The sequence below is a fragment of the Aphis gossypii genome, chromosome X (assembly GCF_020184175.1).
Source record: "Aphis gossypii isolate Hap1 chromosome X, ASM2018417v2, whole genome shotgun sequence".
Taxonomy (NCBI): domain Eukaryota; kingdom Metazoa; phylum Arthropoda; class Insecta; order Hemiptera; family Aphididae; genus Aphis; species Aphis gossypii.
Window position 1 is genome coordinate 62,217,943 of NC_065533.1, and position 24,406 is coordinate 62,242,348.

Here is a 24,406-nt window from a genome sequence, read left to right on the forward strand (position 1 = left end):
TTTTTAATTAATTTACGGTAGACCGTATATTATACTCGTAAATTCATCGGTAGACCGCATACTATATGACAGCCTAATTATCAAAAAATATAATAAAATAATCAAAGAATATTTTATTTTATTTTTTATTATCTTAGTCCGTGGTAATAATCAATATTCGATAATCGTCAATCGAGATAACGAAGGATTTTTATCTGTAATTTTTATCAGGATTCACTATTCAGTTGTACAATATTACGCCTTGTTTAGGTCTCAGCACTGAGATAGATAAAAATATACTGGAGCGCGGACTATGATGTAAAAACGGGCCGACGTATTTTTCGTTACCCCCACTCCTGTATGGCAAGAAATTGAACTTCCATACCAATAACATTGAAAGACTACACATTTTAACTTGACATAACTCTGGGATAAATTATCGTATTACGTTAACTTTGCTATCAAAATTTTTGTTTTTATGTGTACTTCAAACTTATATTTACAAAATATAAAAATAAAAACTTTATTTTTATTTTGAACTGTTGACCTATACATTTATTCATTTTTAAGAAATTTAATACGAATTAATATAATTGTGATTTATTTAAATGTTGACTATTTGTTATTGGGTATATTGCATGAATATTGATTAGGTATGTATTTGAAATTTTATAATATTGTCATTTAAACATCAAACTGTTCATTTAAAATTAATGTATTTAGATTATCAAAGTATGCCGGGAACCAAGCGTCCTATGGCTTATAACTCTTCGGGACAAAAAGTCCTATCTTAAAAATTGCCGGGGACAAAACATCCGAGGACGAAACGTCCGCGATTCATACCTACTGTACAGCAGAGCGTTACATACTTTTTTTATTATTATTATTGCAGCGTAAAAAACACAGTTAAGAATAAAACATATTTAAATATCTAATAAATATAAAAATGCCATTTTTTAAAAAATTAAAATAGGTTTATAATTTAAAAAAAAAATCATGATTAAATCATTTTTATACATAACATATTAATCATAAGAATATGATTCATTTGTATTATTTTTAAGGGTCAATCACACAAATTGTTTAATTAAATAAAATCAAAAATTGTCTATTATTGTTTACATAGACTGACAATTAAAACTTCTATTGTGATTACACAATACATACATTTTAAATTATAATAAATAGTAAAACATAACATTTTAGTTAAGTTATTTATAACATATAAATAATAACTTATTTATTACTTTTCGCTCATAACTCTTTAGTATTATAGCTTTATTTAATTAAACTAGTAACTGATTTTTGTGGTGACTATAAAAAAGCTTCATAGTATTAATATTTTTAAGGTCCACGGTCAGATAATTACAAAAATTTTTCCTTTTAACAAATGAATATTAGTTTATAGTACAATATCAGTATGAATAAAATTGTTATTTGGTCTTATATTTGTATCACCGAAGATGAATGATTTCTGTTGATGCTGCGAATTCAGACCTCGAATCATTATTTAATTTTCTATTTTTTTTTTTTTTTTTGGTATCTTTTATTGTTATTAATATCTCAAGATTTCATACGATCAGTTTCAGAACTTCAAGTAGCATTAATTCAGTCTTCATCAGATGATGAAGAATCTGCATCGAACCTTTCATTAAGTCTCCGTCTCTTTAAATTGCGCCTATTCATTTGTAAAAATAATACAATCATACATATTTAAATATACAGTATTACAAATAATAATATAACACAATAATTTACTTACCTAACCATATAGCTTGGTTGATCTAATGGATCTCGAATTCCAGTAGATGTAGATGGTTGATCTAATAAATCTCGAATTCCAGTAGATGTAGATGGTTGGTTTACTAAAGCAGAATTCAGTGATCCACTAGGATGGAAGGATAGAATTTCAAAATCGGAATTATCGGAATCACTACTAGAAGTATCCATTAAGTTTATTAACATATCATCATCAGAATCATCACTAATTATGATAACTTCTTGCAATTGACTTTCTTCATCATCCGAATCCAATACAATTGTAACAGGACTTTCCAGTGGAATTGCTAGTGGTGGTGATGCAAACGCTGATAAATCACTAGATACCTAAAAATATACATACATTTATTTTAAAGTAATACTATTATTTAACTCCTAACTTTCAATATTTTATTTATTTTACATTTTCTCTAAGTGGAGGTGCAGTCTCAAATTCAAAAGTAAATCGAACATTGCGGTCATAGTCATCCATGTCATATGGACTACTAGCAAAATTATAAAATTCATGACAAAAATGATATGTACGCTCATGCAGAAGAGGTATTAAGCTGTTAACAATAAACCCCTCTCTTATGTCAAAGGATGTTACTGTTTGTAATATCATATTTGCCACAGCAATAACATTAATCCTAGATATATTTGTGCGGTCACCGGCTAGTATTGCAGCTTTCTTTATGGCGATAAGATCTCTAGCGATGAATGGTTGTAATCTATGGACTTGAGCTGGATTATTTCTGAAAGAATACATTTTTTTTGTTAAACATAAATTATAAAATGTGAAGCAAAAAAAAAAAAAAATAATAAAAAAATACTATAAAATCAGACAGAGGTAAAAACCTTCCACCAAAAGACCCAACTATAATAACTCAAATCAAGTCTTTGTGAATTATTTTTTAGATGCATTTTTACCAATAATATCTGAAGTATGCATATGAAAAAATAATATTTAAAATTATTTATTATTTAAGAGTAAAATTTTAAATAAAAAAACAAAATTAAGTATAATATGATTTACCGAAAGTAAGCTGCATCACATTCTCTAAAATGGCCAAATGGATCAGGTAATGGTAGAGCCCACGCATTTTCAGAATACACTTGTACTCTCAATACTTGACCTATCGCTAAAAAGAATGTTGAATTGTATAAACAAATAAAATTTATAATTTTAAGAGGATGCAACCCATGTGTGTTGTCTCAGTCTTACAAATGTAAAAACATGGTTAATTTTACATACACAATAATCCATTTTAGTCTGTAATTTAAAAATTAAAATAAATTGACTTCTTTAGAAATTTAAAGATAAGATTATTATTCAGGGATACTAATAGGGTTTTATTTATATCTTAAATTACAAAGCAAATAATGAACTTTTTAAAACCGTAAATTGATAGTACATTTTAAAATGATAAAACTTGCTTCAAAATTAAAATATTTATAAAACCCTTCAAGTTACACTACATTTTTAAATTTTATAATAGGTTTAGAGGATGTCGGCGCACTGTTTGTTTTTTCTCGCTAACTCATACGCAACAGATGAAACGCATTTACAAAGAATCATTTTTTTTTTTTTATATTTTTGAGTTATCTTAAAGTAAAATTACCCATTAAAAAAATGATAGAGAATAATATTATTGAAGGTATGACATATCAATTCTCTAAATATTGTCTCAAAACAATTTAAACATCATTTAAATTTACAAAACTTTTTAATTTTATTTTGAAAGTCAAATACAAAATCAAATAACAATAAAATATAATACTGATATGTCATACTTCAAAAATATTATCTTCTATAGTTTTTCTAATAGGTGTTTTTACTCTAAGATTACTCAGAAAAAAAATTTTTAGGTGAAAGTTTTATCTATGTTGCCCATGGGTCTGAGAGAGAAAAAAAATATTACGTTGACACATCCTCTTAACTCACTCTAATTTTAAAAATAACGAAGTAAAATGGATTATTGTAAACGTATGTTCACATTATGCTCTTTTGTACCTTTGTGAGATGAGGATGACACTAGTGGGAGTGCTGTTCTCTCAAGAAAATTATAATAAATATTACATACTTATGTGTGGGGTTGGTAATTGACGTATAAAATTCCCAATCACATTATATTGATCATTGCCATTATTTGAGCCAGATGAATTAGAGTCATACGACGACCTACGTATCTCTATCACATGCATACGTAGAAGTTCCATCGTTACATTCAATGCTATATCAGCCCCTGACGGTGTCTCTCTTGCTCTTGTTCTAGAAAACAAACATTATAATACAAAAATAAAAATAAACAAAATAAGTAAAATTTATAAAATTATGTGTTTCTTACAAAATAAATTCTGTGAGGTATCTTGAAGGAACATTATATATTTGATGGTCACCCTGGTCATCAAATGAATGAAAAATTGTGTTGAATCTTTGCTTGCATAATGGACAAGATGGTTCGTACTAAATCATAAATATATAAAACTATGACTATTGTAATTAAGATATAGAGCATAAAACTTTTAATTAAATTCCTAATTAATCAAAAAGTATTTTCACATTATCTGTATTGAGTAAATAAACTAAAAAACTATATATTTCTTTTGATTGTATCTAATCAAGACTTCAGGCAATAAACATTTTTTTCTAAAGTTTTATTTAAATTTATTCTTTTTATTTTTTAAACTTAATTATTAAACCTTTTAAACTATTTTTAATTACATATAAAACATTTGATGTTATTAAAATAGATTGTAGTAATAATTAAAGGAAAATTCCTAGCAAAAAAATTTACTAACTTTCATTTTTAAATTGATACAAAAACAGTATTTTTTCCAACTTAAACTGTATAATATAGTCAGTATTTATTTAAAAAATTAAAATATTAAAGACAATAATATTATGATAAAAATTAATCATTATTAAGGATTTACTAAACTTACAAATGACCATCGTTTTAAACATTCAAAGCAGAATAAATGCAAACATGAATCTGTATAACATTTATTGGTTAAACCATCAAGACAAATTGAACAATTTGTAACTGGTGACGATGAGCGGTCTCTGGGATTAGGAAGTCTATTTGTCTGGGGTGTTATCGATTCTTTATCTGATGACAACTCCACAACATCAGAGTCTTCAGAGTCTCCGGTGAATGGCATGTTGAATCATAAATTTCAATTCTAAAATTAAAAAAATTAATGTTAAGTCTTATAAGTCAGTATTAAATGATACATTAGGTAAATAAAATTAATATTAAGTACACAATAATTATTTATATTACATTAACTTCATTAGCAAAGTATTCAGATTGGTATATCGAAGTTATTGTGACACTCAAAACTTAGATTTTATGTGTTAAAACTAACTTAGAAGTTTTACGTTATACATAAATTTTATCAGGATTTGAACTGACTATCATAACACTAATTACAATACAGTTTCTTAAGTTATAAACACTCGAAGTAGTACTTATCTTTACCATGACCAGGTAAACTACATTTTCCAGATCCCCCTTACATTATTAGTTAGCCCTGATTTTCAATTAAAAACATTAACAAGGCCAGCATAAATTAAAATACAAAAGTATACAAAATACTAATCCTTTGAATACTCAATATGATATTATTGTATTAGGATTTAATGAATTTTAATAATTAAGCAATAATAAAAAATAGAATTTAAATAGGTTAAGATAACAATTATGAAATATAGTGTTGTTAAACTTTTATATTTTAGTTAGCATAGTAATCAAAACATAGTAGTAAGAAATGTAAATAAAATTAGTTATTAATTAGGTTAAAATAATAATTACGTAAGTTAAGGTGTAAATTAGTATAATACAATCGATAATTACTCAATTGTAAATTTAGTATATAAGAGATATGGTTAAGGCAGAAAAGGGGTCATTGGTGGTGATCGTACGACTCGATTACCACTGGACGTCGCGTTAAATAAAGTATTTCACATCATTTTTGGTTTTACTTTATTTTGGTATACGTCCGAGTAATCGGAGTATACGACAAATTATATACCTATATTTATGTAATAAGACACTAATCTGAAATATAACAGATTTCTCCCTTTATTCCGTAAGCATATTATACTGAATTGAATAGTAAGAATAACCAGTAAGTAACCTAGAACTTATGAATTTTCAGGAAGATATAGTAATACTTAAACTAATATATGATTTTGCTCACCATAATATAATTAGGTAAGTAGTTAATATTTCACAAATATAATCTGTAAATGATAAATAAATAATGTGTCTATTGTATTTTTGTTTGTTCTACATTATTGAAATCTGCTAAGGAACGTATATTTAGACATACCAAATAAACAATTAACACTAAGCAACCATTGTGGTGTTTAGTTGTAAAACGTAAGTGACTGCGGGCCCGTTAAGATATAATACAATTGCCAAAAGCGCGTGCACGAAATACATTCGGTACGCAGATCATATGGCAAACACTGCGACCACAGTTGAAATCATAGAAAGATTTAACATAACGATAGGCATAAAGTAAAAAATAAAACAAAATCATTCATATTTACCTGTGGCTAAAAGATTTGATTGGTTTCGAGTCGCGAATCTCGACTAAAATAAGTAAAATACGATCACACCAGTCCACTGCTCACCGTCTCAAACGACAAATGTAAATCGTTAAGAATTCTACCTAACCTCACCTGCCCACGAGCGATGAATGTACCGCAAACAATTAAGCATGAGAAATGTCACAGACTGCACTACATTAGCCTGTAAAAAAGAAAAAAAAAAAGAAAAAAAAAAACTCAAAGAGCGTCTACACTACACGCAGGTACGCCGGACCACGCGTCCCGGAGGCGACAAACAATCACTATCAACTAGTGTCCGGACTGTCAGGTAAACACACTAACACGTGCGAACGCGCGATGCGCAGTGTCGCACGGACTAACAGAAACACCCCCTCCTCCCCCGCCCGTAGTCGTATTATAATATACATGACGATAAAAAAGCGGTTGGGCCGGACTGTTATCGCTCGGCGAGGCAGTGCAGGCGACAGTATCGCCAAAATATCGTTAATAACATCATAGCTAAATAATTTACTTAGCCATGGTCAGTGTAATAAATATATTAACCATCGACATACATAAACTATACAGTACTATGACTGTATAGTAACAATATATAGTTTATTAGTTTATATATCTCGATGAATATAACACATGTTTTGCGTCTGGACGTAACTACTCTAATCTATAGTGATAATACCGGATAAATATTATTATTTTAAATAAATACCGACATTAAATATATACCGAATAAAAAACTGCGATTATTTACAGAGATTCCTGTCAATGAAAGTAATCGTATCGTTATCGTTATCGTTTATTTGATTAAAATTATATAAAATTTTTATTTATTACTCATACCGTCGATTATAGAATATAATAGTTTATTCTATGATCATTACCTACCTATATCTACTTGATGATGAATGAATTTACAAAATATTTTTTACCCAGAGCCAAATGAAAATGATTCTATGAGGTGTTAATTATGTATTAGGTAATTGTTTGAACAAATTTGTAAATACTTGATTTTAAATCTGAATACTTGTAGCCATTGCATTGCTGACTAAATGGAGCAGAGTTATCTCCATCAGAATTTACAACAAACTCTTCATCACTACCGTTATCTAACATTCAAAATGTTTTAAAAATAAGTAACTTATACCTTATTTATTATTTACAATTAATTCTATCACATTTTTCTGTTATTTAATATTACCTTTGGCTGTGTTAAGTTCATTAGTGACTTGTGACTTGTTCCTGACCATAATTTTTAGATTTTTTTCGTTATTAATACCTTCAAAAATGATAAAAAAAAATACTATTAGAAATATCTATATTAAAGTAAGTGTTTATACCTACTCAGAACTATTTATTACCTGTAGCTTTAGGAATCTGTTTAAGCGGACTACTCAGAACTGATGGAATTCTATTAACATTTACCTTCATCATTTTTTTTTTTTTTATGAACAGTATACATTTGGAATAATTTTTAACAGATCTTGACGATTTAGAATATTCTTCGCTAATGTCATTTTCAAATGTGGATATCTCAGAAGTATCCTCAACTTTTTTAAATTTTTGTACGCTTTGGTTAGATTACTTAATATAAAACTAATAAAATTTTTTATATTAATATAATATAAATTATAAATTTTTTATTACTTACATTAGTAGATAATAATCTTGCTGCCAAAAAATTCAAAAGTTTGGGACACATACAACAGTATTTTCTTCAATAAAACAAACAATTGACCACATGTTTGTTTGATCTACAGAAGAAAAAGAATTATAATAAATTATTATTAAAGTTATGTTTAACAATGATTTGTATGTATAATACATACGTATAGGTAGCTATTTTTTTTGTCCAATGTATCTACTAGCATAATTTTTTTTTGAAGTTCTTCAAAAGTTCAAAATGATTAATTCATATAGGTATGTTCTGATAATTTGTCTACTTCATATATTATATTAAAAATTTCTAAATTGATTGGTTGTTCGTAATATGGTTTTTTTGATGAACATTTGTTGCCGATAATACACATTGTATATAAATATGCAATATTTATTACTTTAACAACATCATTGCTAATAATTAAGACATAACAGTCAGCAGCTTTTGTTGTTTTTATAACCATATTTTTTAAATGCACTATACTATATTGAGGTCCAATCAAATTTGTTAAAATTAGCCCATTTTAATGCTCTTTTTTAAAATAAGATTACTTTGAAGAAATAATTTTTTGACCTATTTTATACTCTTCAGCCTGATTAAATTCTTCATTGAATCATTTTATAACCTGTTGAAGGGGTTGTTTTCTCAACTTTTTTTTTATATTTTTCATGAAATTCTCAAATGAAAATGCGATTATATTGTCCAAAGGAGCAAATTTTTCATAATCATCAGCAATATGAAGTAGATTGTGTACATTGTGGGATATTAAATGTTTGCCATAAATTATTTCAAAGTTTTTAACAAAATAATGTAAGACATTTCTGGCATAACTGATGTATATTCATTCATATTTGTTTATAGCCTTGCATATTTATATTTTAATAAAATAGCCATAGCAATATTTAGAGTCATAAAATGATTTAAACAATCTTCATAAATGGGCGAATGTAAGTTCCTACACTAGACCTGGCAGGTAAACAAGATACACATGTTAGTTCCTACACGATAAAATTAGGTACATATGTAAGTTCCTACACAGTAAAAATCAGGTACACGTGTAAGTTCCTACACTAAGTATATTATAAGTTATCAATCTAATATCAGTTAAATCATATTATAATACTGTCATACATTTTAACCCTTTATTCTTATAATAAATAATAGTTCTTTATAATATTTAATAATTTTAAAAATAATAATTGTAATATAATAATAATTTATCATTTATTGTAAAAAATATAAAGCAGTGCATTCTATACAATTTTAATAATTAACCTAATAAATATTATCAATTTAATAATTTTAATATAAAAACAATAAAAAAAAATATATATTTTATTTTATGAGATTTATTTCTGAAGCTTATAGCTTTAACGTGTCATATTGATTAATTGTTTAGTTAAATATTCTTTTATTTTTTGATTTATACAATTTTATTTTCGGCATGTTTTTGACTTATTTTAATTACTAAATTACTCTCAGTTGTTCTTATTTTTATGTATGTATTAACTTGAAATAATTTGAGAATTTCGATAATTTTAAAAATATGCTGATGTTGATGATAAAAATTTGAATTAAAATCGAATGAAAACTTTCGCATGCGTTATTTTATAGACGTGGATTGATAACTTATAATATACTTAGTGTAGGAACTTAAACGTGTACCTTTTTTTTACTCTGTAGGAACTTACACATGTACCTGTCTTCCATCGTGTAGGAACTAACATAGTAACATACGTACCTTTTTTTTTCGTGTAGGAACTTACATATCACATATGTAGGAATTAACGTATGTAATTGTCTACCTGTTACTCTCGTGCACTGAGATAGATAAAAATATACTATAGTAGTAGTAAATATACTATAAGTATATTCTTATCTATCTCAGTGGGTCTCAGTCACGGTAGATGTATATTTAACGGGTGGAAGGTAGGAACGAAATGGAACGAAAAAAAAAATAATCGCGTGGAATCGTTCCTGATCATTCCCCGGTCGGACTCATTCGTTTGTAACGACTCGTTCATGAACGACCTGTCACTCGTATATGTTATTTTGAAAGATACAAAAAACTTTTCTTTTATTAAATAATATTAAAAATTAACAAGTTGATTTAGTTGTGTTTATAGTGATTCTACATATTTTTTATAAAGAAAATCAAGCGTATCCAGATTTTTGGCCAATAATCTGTTGCACCTGGCCGACATAATTTGAGCAGTCTTTGAAGTTGGAAAATATACTTTTCATAGTCACTCTTATAGCAGGTATTGTTGCTTATTTTAATGCCACTTCCTTCCATGTATACAACATTGTCTTGTGTTTTTTACTCAATATTCTACTAGTTTGCGTGAAAGTTCTTGATATGGCATACCTAAATATTATTGTTTAACCAAAACCGTTGTTCTACTTGTAGTTGTTGATTGGCTTTGCATAATGCATATATTGCTTATCTTTCACCTTTGTCATTACAAATTCCCAAACGGTGTTCTGTTTCCAATTGTATCGGATGAACAACTTCTGGTTCTATATTAAAAATTGTTTACCTACATGTAAAAATCAAGTTATTATTTATTTTATTAAATTTATGTTTATTTTGATCGTAGCATTCATTGATAGAGCATGCGATAGCTGTGTGCGCAAGCTATGCAACGCTTGTTATTGCTGTAAAATATTTTTTATTCTGAGACTCGCTCAACCATCAGCCGCAGTACAAACCGCCCTGAGCATGCTCAATGTGGGTCGTGCTCCGACAATGATTTATATAATTTACATGTAAGAGTGTGTGGCCATTGTATGCATTTTTATTAATTTATATAAATACAAATTTATGTATTGTTTGTCAATTATAAATTAAATAGAACTATAAATTATAATGCATTATGGTAAATGAGCATGCCCATACTCCAGAGTAAACATTTGCCACTGAATAGATGTCATAGGACACCCGTCACAATTACATAAAAAGACAAAACAAATATAATATTATTTTATATTATCTACCAATATTTTTGGAGCAGAACGCATAAATAAATAATTAATGAAGTATCTAATCCAATGATACTTTCAAAATGTATAAATCATTACAGCAATGTTATCTGACATTTCTCAATATCAATATTATAATATGTTTACAGATTCAGTATGAATTACTGATGAAGAATCTTGTATAATACATTTTCAAACCTATTTCCTAATAAAATTGGATTTTTTTAAATGTTTTGCTATACATAATAGGTACTTGAACTTGTGATTTTCTTATTTTTGAAAATGTTTAGAAAATTCCATATGAAATTGAGCTAGGGTGTTTACATTGTTTTCTTGTTTACAATTCGTTATTACTTATAATCAAAGCTAATTTTTTAAATTGTGTGTAATTTTTTTTTTTATGAAAATTTAATATTTTATAAAAATACCAATATGATCTAATACCGTCTTATATTCAATAGGTAAATCACAATAAGATATTAAAATGTACTTAAGTAACAATGCGTAAACTGAGTCAGTATCTAGGTACTATCTACAAAATATTCACTATCAAGTTTTACATTTTTTTTATTTCTATAGTGCAAATCAGCGCTATCTTAAAATTTCATTCATTGAATAAAAAATTGTAATGATTTTAGTGATTTGAATAATAGAACGAGTGGATCATGTAGTCCTAAACTCTCAGTACCTAATTTGTGCCTATAATACAATTCAATTTTTAAAAATAAAGATTAAATTATCAGACCAATAATTTTAGTTGTTAGTTCATGTAGAAAATACTAATAAAATTATTAAATACATTTACATTTTTTTCTTAACAGAATATCATGGACAAGAAAACAATGATGAAGAAACTTAATGAAATGTCAGATGAGGAGCCCATATTTCTTAATGGTTTCAAATATGGACTCAAAGCTGAAAAAATAATCACAGTTAAGAATCTCGATGACATTCTGTATTTCCTAATGAAGTGGGAAGGTGTCGAAAAAACAACACTTGTTAAGACTAAACATGCTAGTGAAAATTGTCATACACTCGTGTTGAGATATTATGAAGGAATTACAAAATGGTCTCATAAAATGTAAGTATAATTACCAGTGATGGGAAAGAATGTGTTCCTATTACATGAACTTAACATGAACGAGTTCATTTTTATAAATAAATTTCCCATCACTAATAATTATACTTGTTTTTATTAATAAAATTATATATGTCGTAGGAATAGGTATAGTAAAAGAATTTAATTTTTTGACTATATGCCTACGACACATACATATGTTTTTTTTATTATTTTTATATTACTTCTTAACATTAAAATTAAAGTGCATGTTTTGAGAAAATAAAGTCTGATTATAAAAATAAAAATGTTGTATGAAAATTATATCCAATCTTCTACTAGGGTACTTCAATAAATTCTGAGAAACCATTCCATATCACAAGTTTATCTTATTATACCACATTACATGTACCGCTAGTAACACGGTGAATTTAATAATTATTATTGCTAATGTTAAATTTTATTCTTAAATCAATGGTAAAAGTTTCAATTGTGTAATATTGAATGATTTGTTAACGATTAAAAATTTAATAATTGCGAATTTTTACACATAATATGATTAGATATTATAGTTTTATATTTTAAAAAATTATCAAATAGACATGCATTACCATAAAAACATGTTAGTTGCAGTTGTGAGTAAAAAAAAATTTTTTTAAATCTAAAAACTTGACTGGTTTTAGACCAAAACACCTCCTATACAAGTTAAAGAGGAGAGTTGAATATATTAACAAATAAGGTAAGATTTTTGATAATTAATTATTATATCAATTATTCACAAATCAATAAGTGAAAAAAAAACATTTTTATGGATTCTGAAAATTAAATATCAAAAATAGAGTCTTCTAATTTTGTATAAACATCATTAAAAATCCCTTGAAAAACATTTAAACATAATTTTTATATAATATATATTGTTTACTGTGTTAAAATTAAACTTATTTCATAAAATAATAAGTGTATTAGATACACTATTAGATTATTAGATATATTAGACCTATAGAACACAACTATACAAATTTGTAATAAATTACATTGAAAATAACAATTACAATTGAATTTACAAATAAGGTGATTTATTTCAATACAATTATACATTCGATTATTTAAATGATGTTAATACTAATAACTAATGAATATATTATAAAATAAGATATGTGTAGTAGGTATACAAAGTATAAGTGTAGAAAAATGTAAGATAAACAAACTACATGTATACTGATTATTAACTTCCGAAAAAATATTTTTATGTTGTGAACGGTATTTAATAATTGCATAATATTAGGTATATCAATGTGTACAAGAATCTTAACTTCTTGTTTAAATAACATTTTGCTATAAAATCTATTATAAATACTATATTATTATGAGTTATGACAAATAAATATTTGTTCCGTGGATGTATGAATTCATACGTTTTATCTACAGTAAGTGAATTAATAACATATCTAGTTGGTCTAATTGCTTATATTATTATTATAATTATTCATTTTATTGAATGCTTCTTTAATAAATTTATTATTTTTTATTTCATTGAAGTTTTATGAAAAAAAAATCATTTAGTTTAAATTGTGATGAAATGTATTTATTTTAAGATTAATGAATATTTTCATAGTAGTTTTAGCTTTAGTTAAGCTGTCGTTATTGATAATAGTGTTTATTTTATAAAATTACCACTTGTGAATTCATAAATTTACTGATAGATCCGTATTATAGATTACGGAAGCCGCTAAAATGTTAAACAGTTATAAAATCATGTAAGGCATGCTGAAATATATTTTTAGTTTTTTTTTTTTTTTATTAAATTTTTTTACTACGTACTTACATTGGAATGAACCAGAAAGTCATTTGTAATAAGTCAATCGAAGAAATTTTACGCTGGCACACAGAAATATTTTCCATTTCCAATTAAATAAGTAAAAAAATGAATACAAAAACGTTTATTATACAAACGTAATGCAACAGTGGCGGCAAAATTGTGTCCCATTTTAATGCTATATCGCCACCGTTGCAGTGTGGCTGTGTGGGGGTCGGGGGACCTTTGCGAAGTAGACGCTTGTTTGGCCGATTTACTGTGCTGTGTATGATATTGAAATTAAGACCGCGATACCAGGACTCCGTCGCTAGGTTAACGTTTTAATATATTTGTTATATTATTATTTCTACAACGTCAACAGAAGTTACTTATTAAAGTATAGGTACTCGTACTCGTTACTTAAATTACGCGTGTAGTTTAATATTCTGCTCTATAATTCATCAAATAATGTTATATGAGACAATTTAAAGACATAATATTCGACTTGTTTCTATATCGTCTATACACTATTATTATTATTATTATTATTATTAGATAATTATAGATTTTAGTTATTTCTACTTAAATTTAAAATGATTGGTATAATACCTAATAATGTTAGTGATACATATTTTATATTATGCTGTTTCCGGTTATAATTATTTAATATTATTTGTTTTTAACCTTCATTTACACAATATATTGTACTTAAACAAAAAAAAAAAAAAATGAAAAAGAAATGTGCGGAGTAAAGGTTGAGGTGATGTATTATAAAATTACCACAATGCATTCGCAGTTACGGTGCAGCGGACATTTTAATTTTTTATTTCGAACAGAGCAATTGTTATTATATTTTCATGATGACACTCGAATTAGATAAATATAATTTTCATTTCAGATAGCTGTAGTGTAGACGCGGTCTCGTATTTTGGTGGCAAAACCGTCTCTTCGAGTATATTCCAATATTCTATGTTTATTAACGTTTATTCTTTTATTTCGATTGCAGTAGGTTTGCAGGTCTGAGTGGTCTGTGGGCGAGGATGACGGTAAGCCATATAAATCACTTAGGATACAAAAGGGACGGAAACGCTTGTCACACGTGTACGATTTGGGTCACAGTTCAGCTTAAAAATGAAATCGAACAACTAAAATACGCATCCTGCAATGTATTATTACAATACGTTTCTCTCCTGCAAGTCGAAAAACTGCGCAGTATTTCCTAATCTATATTTTTATGCATTATATATTATTTTATATATATTCTACTTCTACATAATGATGTACCTACACTCGTGTGTTATAAAATACTACAATATCGTCTTGTACCTTAACCTTAATGTGTATTTTGTCGACCGTCTGCTGTGACAATGGTTTATAAAGCACGTAGGTACCTATAGGTTAGGTACCTAACGTACACCGGTACATCGTACCGGTCAACGGAACGTGTTCTCGGGCGCCCCAAACACGATTACTGCCTTTAAGGATGGGGCTATACACGGCGTTTTCCGCCGCGTTTCCCGTCGAATCGAAAATGCGTTGGTTTATATCGGAGTGGTAGCTATACACAACGGACGTAATACGCCGCGTTTCAATCCGCGGCGGAAAACGCCGGCCGGCTTGCGTTTTGGCGGACGAACGTCGAAGTAATAAAAACGCAAACTCCTAATTTTACATTGTTTTAAATTAGGATGGGCTATACTGGTGACGGAAAACGTCGAGTTTGCACCATAATTTTTTAGATATTGTACAGATATCCGTGGCGGAATACGCTCGACGGATACGCCTTGTATAGCTAATCCAACGGGAAACGCGGCGGAATACGCGGCGTACGAAACGCGGCGGAAAACGCCGTGTATAGCCCCAGCCTAAGTCTTTACGCTTACCTATATACAAAAACACACACACACACATCACCTTTGCTCTCAACAACATTTAATACTGTTGATTTCAATTATTTACGGCTACTATAAGTTTTATAACTAGTATACGATATACCAATCCTAATATAATGAGGTTCTGCTCCGTAACGTCCTAGTTACACACTCGATAGACCTTTCACAACTGCCCTGCCACCCGACGGGGCTGTAGCAACGGTTCATCCATGGCCTTTGGAACGTGCTGACTTGGCCGGAACGGTCACGTAGGCCATCGTGGGAACCGACTCGGTTACACTACCGATATACCCTGATTCAACACATTCTTATGCATTATGTTCATTCTTATGCCCTGTATGGGTAAGCCTACCATATATATATATTTCTATATGCATATACAACATAATGTTAAATATAAAATGAAAATAACATATTATAGTAGGTACATATAACATAGTTATGAGAGATTATTAAAAATTAAATTACAATAAGTTTTGAAAAAGTGAAAGTGTGGTGAGAGTGTGAGACAAAAATAATCAATATTTAATTCATTAGAGAATTGCATTATTCTGTTGCTGGGACAGTTTTTAGCGTAGTTTGTAATTTTCATATTCATATAAAATGTTTATTTAGTTCGAGTACTATGTGTAGGAACAGGAAAGGAAAAGTGAGATAAGAAATCAGGACAATCAATTATTCCTGAAAAAAAGCTTATAAGTAAAGTATAAGTCTAATCTTAATCGACAACGTTCCAGTATTTCAAGGTTAAGAATAAACAAGAAAGGGAAGTATGAAGATTGCGGATCCCTTGGTGCAGTAAAGCACGATTCCGTACGATTTTGATCAAACAATAGATTATCAAAAACACCCCAAAAACAACATGATTACGTACGATAGTCTGTGCAATTCTGCAATTTAATATATATTGTCAATTTGTGTAAAATATAAAAAAAATATAAAATATTGTAAAATTGTAAAAATGTAAAAAAATAATTATAATTTAATGCTTTGATATTTGTTACAAATTTTTGATGAATATTTTATATGTCGTTATTTAATATTTATAGTCAATTTGTATAAATATAAAAAATATATACGTATAAAAAATTGTAAAATTGTAAAATAATAATTATATAATACTTGATAAATATTTATATACTTATGATGTACAACAAAAACTTATCTGATAGGTATATATCACTGTTGTACGTCAAGTATATAAATGTTACTAAACAGACGACCGGATTTACAGTCCGATTTTTTATACATAGAGTTAGATTGTGGTCAATTGACAGTACCGTTTTTCGTTGGAATCAGTAAGTTCACCCAGTACGCCGGACGCCGGCTCCGGCACACTGTACTTGGAGAAACAGGGCGACCGGTCGGCAAAATATAATCGTGTGTTTGGACCCTTAGGTACTTATAGTTAAGTATAAGCGAAACGTATATAAAACGCTCTAATTAAGGCCGGGGCCATACACGGCGTTTTCCGCCACGGATTACGTCCGTCGTGTACTATTAACTACTCCGATATAAACTTTCAATTCGACGGAAAACGGCGCGGAATGCGTAACGTACGAAACGCGGAGGAAAACGACGTGTATATAGCCCCGGCCTAAGTCAAAAAGACTAATACCATATGGAAATCTGGCAACATTGCATTACACTCTTGGGTACAAAACGTACGGAATCGTGTGTCTTAAAATGTGCACGATCCGGTACGCTGATGAGGACCGTAGGTACGGAATTGTGTTCTACCCCCCTTGGTGTTCGGGCCAAGTAGCATATAATAATAATAATAAACGCGCGCTTGGTCACCAATTACTTCGTGCGGTGCACGCACACACCGACCGACCTGTGTATGTGTATATAGCGACTCGAGAGAAGTGGACGGATTCGCCGAGCAAAATTCCGAGTGCTAGTGTAGGTGTGTGTGTGTGTGTGTGTGTGTGTGTGTGTGTGTGTGTGTGTGTGTGTGTGTGTGTGTGTGTGTGTGTGTAATAATATATATACATCACACACATATGTATTTGGCTTCTCTTTCTACCCTGGAATGTTGACCGGGCAGGTGAAACGTGTTTAGTACCGAGATTGTTGTATCATAATATTCGTCGAAAAACGTTGTCCGATGATTATATATATATATATATATAGCATTACATCTGCTAACTGGTTTTTGTCGACGGTCCTAGTATTGTTATGCGAGTATATTTAAGTATATTATATACTTATTAGTTATTATTATTAACATGTAATGACAGTGAATTTAAATTTATCTATTTTATTTTAACTATTATTATACCTACTTAATAATTCCAACAAAAACACTCCGTCGAACTCCGTGTAAAAAATTGCGAAGTCAAAAAAAAAAAAAATGGCCATCGTTAGCATTATAAAGATGTGATATCATTAATAATTGCTAATTACACTAAATTAAAAAAATAATAGTCATTTATAAAGCTTAGGCATCATAAAGATCTGATATCATGAATAAATGCTAAGTAAATTAAATTTAAAATAAATGTATTCTATCTCAATAATTTATTTACTTTGATAGAATTTATTTCGAAAAATAAACATGTCCGTTCGTAATTGGACTATTTAACAAATTTCCATGACAAATGTTACTAAATTTGTTTTTAAAAAAGTCTTAATTATTAATTTATAAATAAAATAAATTCTCGCAAAGTAAATAAATTATTGAGATAGAATACATTTATTTCAAATTTAATTTACTTAGAATTTATTCATGATATCAGATCTTTATAATGCCTAAGTCTTATAAATAACTTTTTTTTTAAATTTAGTGTACTTAGCAATTATTAATGATATCACATCTTTTTAGTGCTAAGGATGGCTATTTTTTTTTTTTTTGACTTAGCAATTTTTTACACGGAGTTCGACGAAGTTGGGATATCAGTAGTTTTTTATAACATATTTTTATGTACCAGCATGTAATATAATTTACAGGTTTTTATGTTTTTATTTATTTATTATATTATTATTATGATTGTTTATTTAATGTTATCATCACTTTTTTTTTTTTTTAATTATATTCAATTTTTTCCCCATTATTATAATATAAGAGCATCTTAACCCCCCCCCCCCTCACCCCGTAACCATTGTTCAAAATAAATAATTATTAATTGTCGACGATCCACATGGCCCCCTACAACAACGGAATACAACAATAATTACACGTGGTTATTACGATAATAACATTATATAATATAACAATATCACGGCGCGCCGGCGAATACACGCTGAATGTCACGTATACGTATATGGCATAGAGAGGGTCACTGGCGCTGCTGCATGAAACGTTATAACTAAAAACCTCAAAAATACTTGACTTCTTTGCTAGAATATTATTCAACCAATTTTTTCAAAAAGGACAAAGGTATAATCTGCATATCATGACCGATCTATTGATACCACAAACAGACCAATCTGTTCATTCATTAGGCCTGTAGCCCTGGCTAAAGAAAGTGGGCAAATTTACACACATTCAATGGGCAAACTCAGGCTCGTGTAATGTAGTATATAGTATGGTAGTGACCGCTCCGCTTTTATTTTTTTTTACTTAGCTTCGCGCCACTACTGTCGCGCTACATTATTATTTGATTTAAATATTTCATAAATATCACACACTAACCTAACCATTGATATATATATATTATATCTTAGTTCGTATTAATAAATATTAAAATTTACTTATGCGAAAAGAATTTTATTTTGTGATGACAATGTGTGACTTAACCACGGCCCAAGATAATATAATGGACTGGTATCGATAAGGTGAGGGGAGTAGGGAGTAGGACTCGCAAATGTCTGGCGTTATCACCAGCGCGAATAGTGGTTTAATTTTAAACTATTCACAATATACTTATTAGTTCGTTGTCAGTAGTTTAAAATTAAACCACCGTGCGCGCTAGTAACAGTTTAGTCCCTACCACTATGATAACGTCAGACGTAATATGAGATCCACCGAAATTGTTTGGATACCAGTTCAGTATATCTCTTAGTCTGTGATAGTACGTTACACGTCTATATCTGATATATTTGATTAATAACTACACGATTAACAAGTAACAACTAACGAATACTGGCTACTGGTGTCTGTCAGCGTAGTTATAGTGCATTAACATTATACTCGCTTTTGTATATTCTATTACCAGCGGCTAAACTGTTTTTTTATTTTAATAACTGCAGTTCCAACCCATAGTGTAATATCTCCACGTTCCAACCGGAGTAAATAATCGTGAAGTAACTGTGTGTGACGTGTTCAGTGTTATATACGTCTTTTGTGTTTGAGTGTACGTATATAAATTTATTATTTCGATATTTCTTAGTCAGAGCAGTCGTCCGTTAATCGTTTCACTAAATTGTCGTTCATCATGTCAACACAGCAAAATATATTATTTTATTCAAGAATATATGAGAAGGTGGATAAACAAGATTTGAGGTACTTACATGGTTTTAATGTAACATATTTTTAATTGAAATGGCGTCAATTTATCATTTGTGTTTGAATAATTGTTTACTTCCACCTATGACAGGTTTGTAGCTATATCAGAAGAATTTAGTAAGACATTACCCAAGGACCGTACGATGACTGAAGCTGAGTGGCGAAATCTTGGTTTTGAACTGCCAAGTGGCTGGACACATTGTGGAAAAATACGGCCAGATCGTATGTAGAATTTTTATAAAAATATACTATATATTTTAATTTCATATTTTTCTTTATATATATACATTTATAAGAAAAATTGAGTATTATCTGTAGGCACAACTAGGGTTAATTTTTTGGGGGGCTAGAATAAATGCAATGCGTGTATATTTTGTTTATGGAATGTGCACATTGATAATATCTGAAATAATAATAATAATTGAGGGAGCTATCCAAATATTTAGGGGAGGTTAAGACCCCCCAAGTTCCGCCTAATTGCGCCTATTAATACTATTACCTTATTTAACACACTGATTGCCTTGGTCAACAACTCTGACGTTAACCTGTTGACTAATTGTATATGCACCTTTATGACTTTCTAATTTGCTTGGGTATTTAAGTGATGTTAATATTTAATCATGGTTCTGATTTGACATAATTTGAGTAATACAAGCAACGTGCATCTAATACTACCTAAGGCACTCAACATATTAAAACTAATAATAAGTTAATTATGTATAACTAGGCATCTATTGAATACTAATTTCTACACTAAAGATTTATTTAAAAATGTGAATTCTTCAGACTTGTTAAAAACAAATTAAATAATAATATGTATTTATGCATTAGTTAGATCATAAAATATACATCTAATGTGCTCTTAAAATGATTAAAAAATATGTTTTTATTCAAAATATTCTAGACTGTTTCCTTAATGAATATTAAAAACATTTCATTTTGGTTAACATAAGTAAAATAAAAATAAATTATTTTTATTGTTTTAAATCATTATTTAGTCTATCAAAATTACCTTTTTTCCCCTTATTAACCACTGACATGGGGAAAGTAGCCTGTTTCCAGTTAATAATAAAATAATTAAGCCATATTCATGTTAAAAGCAGTTGTGTACTTAAAAATCTTATTATTAAAATTAGCAACTTATCAAAAATTAAAAAATCCCAGTATAAAACATAAAATACTTTTCTGTTACATTTTTTTAAATATGCTTAATTCTCTTAGATAAAATGATTTTATTTTATATGCACCATAAATATTATTGTGCATTCTTTGCTAAATTGTTGATATTTCTTATTCTCATCAAATTGAATACATTATTACACTTATAAATAATGAATTTTCTTGCAAATCGGACCCTAGTTATAACAAGTATTGAATTATTATACTTGAGAGAATTTGATACCAACTGCTTCTGTCTTTATCTTGTACATGCAGTATATATATATATATATATATATAGAAATTCAGACGTGTTTTCGCTAAACGTACAAATTTATTTAGTATAGTAATAATAAATCCAATAACAGATTTGCATTTGTCGTTAAGTCTTCTTGACCTAGACTTTCCCAAATTATTGATTTTATTACCTTAAATTCAAAAAAAATTAATTCAAAAAAAAATTGGGTAGGTCGTGTAAAGTAAACTTAACAACCAATTCAAATCTGTTTTAAAATTTCTAAGACTTAACTAAATCAATTGATACATTAAATAACATGTCTAAATATCTATGTTCCGCACGTGTTGGACAAAGATAGAAATGGTCGGTATCGAATCCCCTTAATATGTTTGCTTAATTTATTAAATTTAAATAGTTTATAGAGCTTTGTATTAGATTATAAATGTTGACATTTATTATTAACTCAAAATATTATTATAATTATGTATAATTATTTTGTTTCAGAACCTGCAAATATGGTGATATTTGGAAAAAATAAAGAAACAAATAATTCATAAAATTGATAAAAAAAAATGATCATTTCTTATTAAACTGTTTTAGATTTTTATTTAAAACAATAACAATTAATGTATTTATTTTCTATTTTATATAAACAGTAAAACGCATTACTTTTTTTTTTCTGGCTGAATTTACATATAAAATATTTAATATCATGTTTAAACTTTTTTGATTTTCATGTTAATTTTAAATACAAATTTATAGCTAATAAAATATTACTTTTGATATTATGCAATCATACTGTGTTTTTAGCAATTCATTACTCATAGAATTTTGTTTATTTTTATTTTTATAAAGTATGGTGATTTACATATTATACATAGTTCCACATAAATTATTAAACCTGTAGGTAATAACAATTTATGCTGGAGATAAATTCACTATATACACTATAATACTATATTATTTAAAATCATTTTACACTTTTCTAAATAATGTGAAGTGTCGTAAATTATCAGTAAAAACTCAAATTTATTTATTGTAATTTCCTATAAAATTATAAACTTTAGTTAGTATTATATTTATTTTTGCTTGTAAAGAGTTTTTTTAACCACTTGAGCAAAATTGTTTGTAGACTAAGATTTAACTACAAACATAATTTAAAAATTTTATCAGGTACTAGTAGCAAACAACAACATTTTCAGAAAACATTCAAATGTATTTAAGTCCTTGTCCTAATAAGTAGAACAGAATACAGCTTAAATTTAAGTAATCACATTTTAGATGACTGCAAACAAAATAAGTAGCTAAGCAGGTTATTATATTATAATATAATTACAAATAATATTACTTATAAGTTATAAACCAATGACAAAAGAAAATTGGTAAGTTTAACAAGTAAAATAGGAATGTAAATAAACATGGGTATTATATTGAAATTACTAAAAATACTGTATTTAGCTACTGTATCTATGTAACATACTGTCGACAGTTTAGTAGCATACAAGTTATAGGTCGGGGCCACACATAGCGGTTGAATCGTGACATGACGCAGTTAAACCGCGTATCAGGTAGTTGCAGTAAAAATCAAAAATTTTTGAATTTTTTGTGCGACTCAACCACTATGTGTGGCCTTGCCATACACTAGTAACGAATCTCCCATTCAATACCAGTGTGCAGTGTCTAACATTATGATATAACCCATACTCCGTGTCTCCGTTCGCCGACCTCAAAGATCAAAACAACAGGAATGTGACTGTTGGATATAAAACTTAATATTTTTGAATTCATCAATTTGAAGCAATGATGCCACAACATTGTGTCGCCAAAGCGCTGTCACCGATACAACGCATATTGTTCAACCTTTGGACCCATCACTCACGATATAAGCTAGCCGTTTTTAGTGTTTTTAGTTTTTACCCGTGAGTCTACGATCCGGTATCCTATCATCGGCGTTACACACTGCCATTTTTTCTTACGTTTTGTTAACTTTTGCTCATCCGAGCTGATCGCTGTAACGCACCGCGCCATGCTGGCGATTTTGTTTCTTTTGGTTCGTTAGCCACCATGGCTACGTCCGTTCTACGCAGTGCGAACATGTAGTCGCGAACTTCGCGATTTTGTATTGTTTGTGCAGTCGCTCGTCCGTTATAAAATGGTATTTAAATTTTAAGCTATAAACGCAGTGCGACCCGTGTTGTGCATCCCTTTGTTTACCGTCCACGACGTCGTTTTTGCCGTGCGAATACGCTAAAAATCACACTTTCCAGGTTGTCGTCCGATGGTTTTTACTTTTTATATGTTTCAAGCCCGCTCTGTTCGAGCGACCCCAACAATACACCGGCACATGACTCGTTCGGCATAGTTGACCTTCGTGCAGTTGCCGCAGCTCCCATCATTTTATCAGCTTATCATCGTCCAGTTATCAACAACAATATCGCCGTAATCATATTGTCGTAGTCGTACACGCGATTTAATGTTTTTTATCATTCGTCATCTCCGAAAGGTTTATTTTGTATTATTATTATTATTATTCTAGTTGCAAAAACTTTAAGAATGAGAATAACACTAACAAATTATACAAAAAACTACTAAAAACTTACTTCCTGCAGTTTTGTTGTAAACAAAGGCTTATAGAAGTTCTAAAATCCGCAGGTTTAAATATTTTAAATATTTTTTTGTATTTATTATATTTTATTTAAACGTTTTGACGAATTCAACAAATTATTTTACGAGTTGTAGGTACTAATATAAGGTGATTTTTTTTTGTGTGTAACAAAATAATAACTTTGTACCTAATATTTATGTAATAATTATTAAGATTTAAAATATGAAAAACTTGTATAAGTTTAAAACTCACGTTA

The 24,406-nt window shown here is 28.7% G+C and overlaps 2 protein-coding genes across 2 annotated transcripts; one reads left to right on the forward strand and one right to left on the reverse strand.

The window, feature by feature from the left end:
- Nucleotides 1–1,144: 1,144 nt before the first annotated feature.
- LOC126552115 (E3 ubiquitin-protein ligase Topors-like) lies at nucleotides 1,145–6,626 on the reverse strand. The gene is made up of 8 exons (XM_050206623.1): nucleotides 6,299–6,626; nucleotides 4,684–4,923; nucleotides 4,086–4,204; nucleotides 3,822–4,009; nucleotides 2,774–2,879; nucleotides 2,162–2,492; nucleotides 1,742–2,085; nucleotides 1,145–1,657 (listed from the first exon to the last, which is right to left on the reverse strand). Exons 2-8 carry the CDS (start codon nucleotides 4,900–4,902, stop codon nucleotides 1,588–1,590), a joined length of 1,377 nt encoding a protein of 458 aa, XP_050062580.1. The 5' UTR covers nucleotides 4,903–4,923; nucleotides 6,299–6,626; the 3' UTR covers nucleotides 1,145–1,587.
- A 13,047-nt stretch (nucleotides 6,627–19,673) lies between these two features.
- Nucleotides 19,674–22,339, forward strand: LOC126551764 (cyclin-dependent kinases regulatory subunit-like). Its single transcript, XM_050205886.1, has 3 exons — nucleotides 19,674–20,146; nucleotides 20,241–20,371; nucleotides 22,050–22,339. The coding sequence occupies exons 1-3, from the start codon at nucleotides 20,079–20,081 to the stop codon at nucleotides 22,100–22,102; spliced, it is 252 nt and encodes an 83-aa protein (XP_050061843.1). The 5' UTR covers nucleotides 19,674–20,078; the 3' UTR covers nucleotides 22,103–22,339.
- Nucleotides 22,340–24,406: the final 2,067 nt, after the last annotated feature.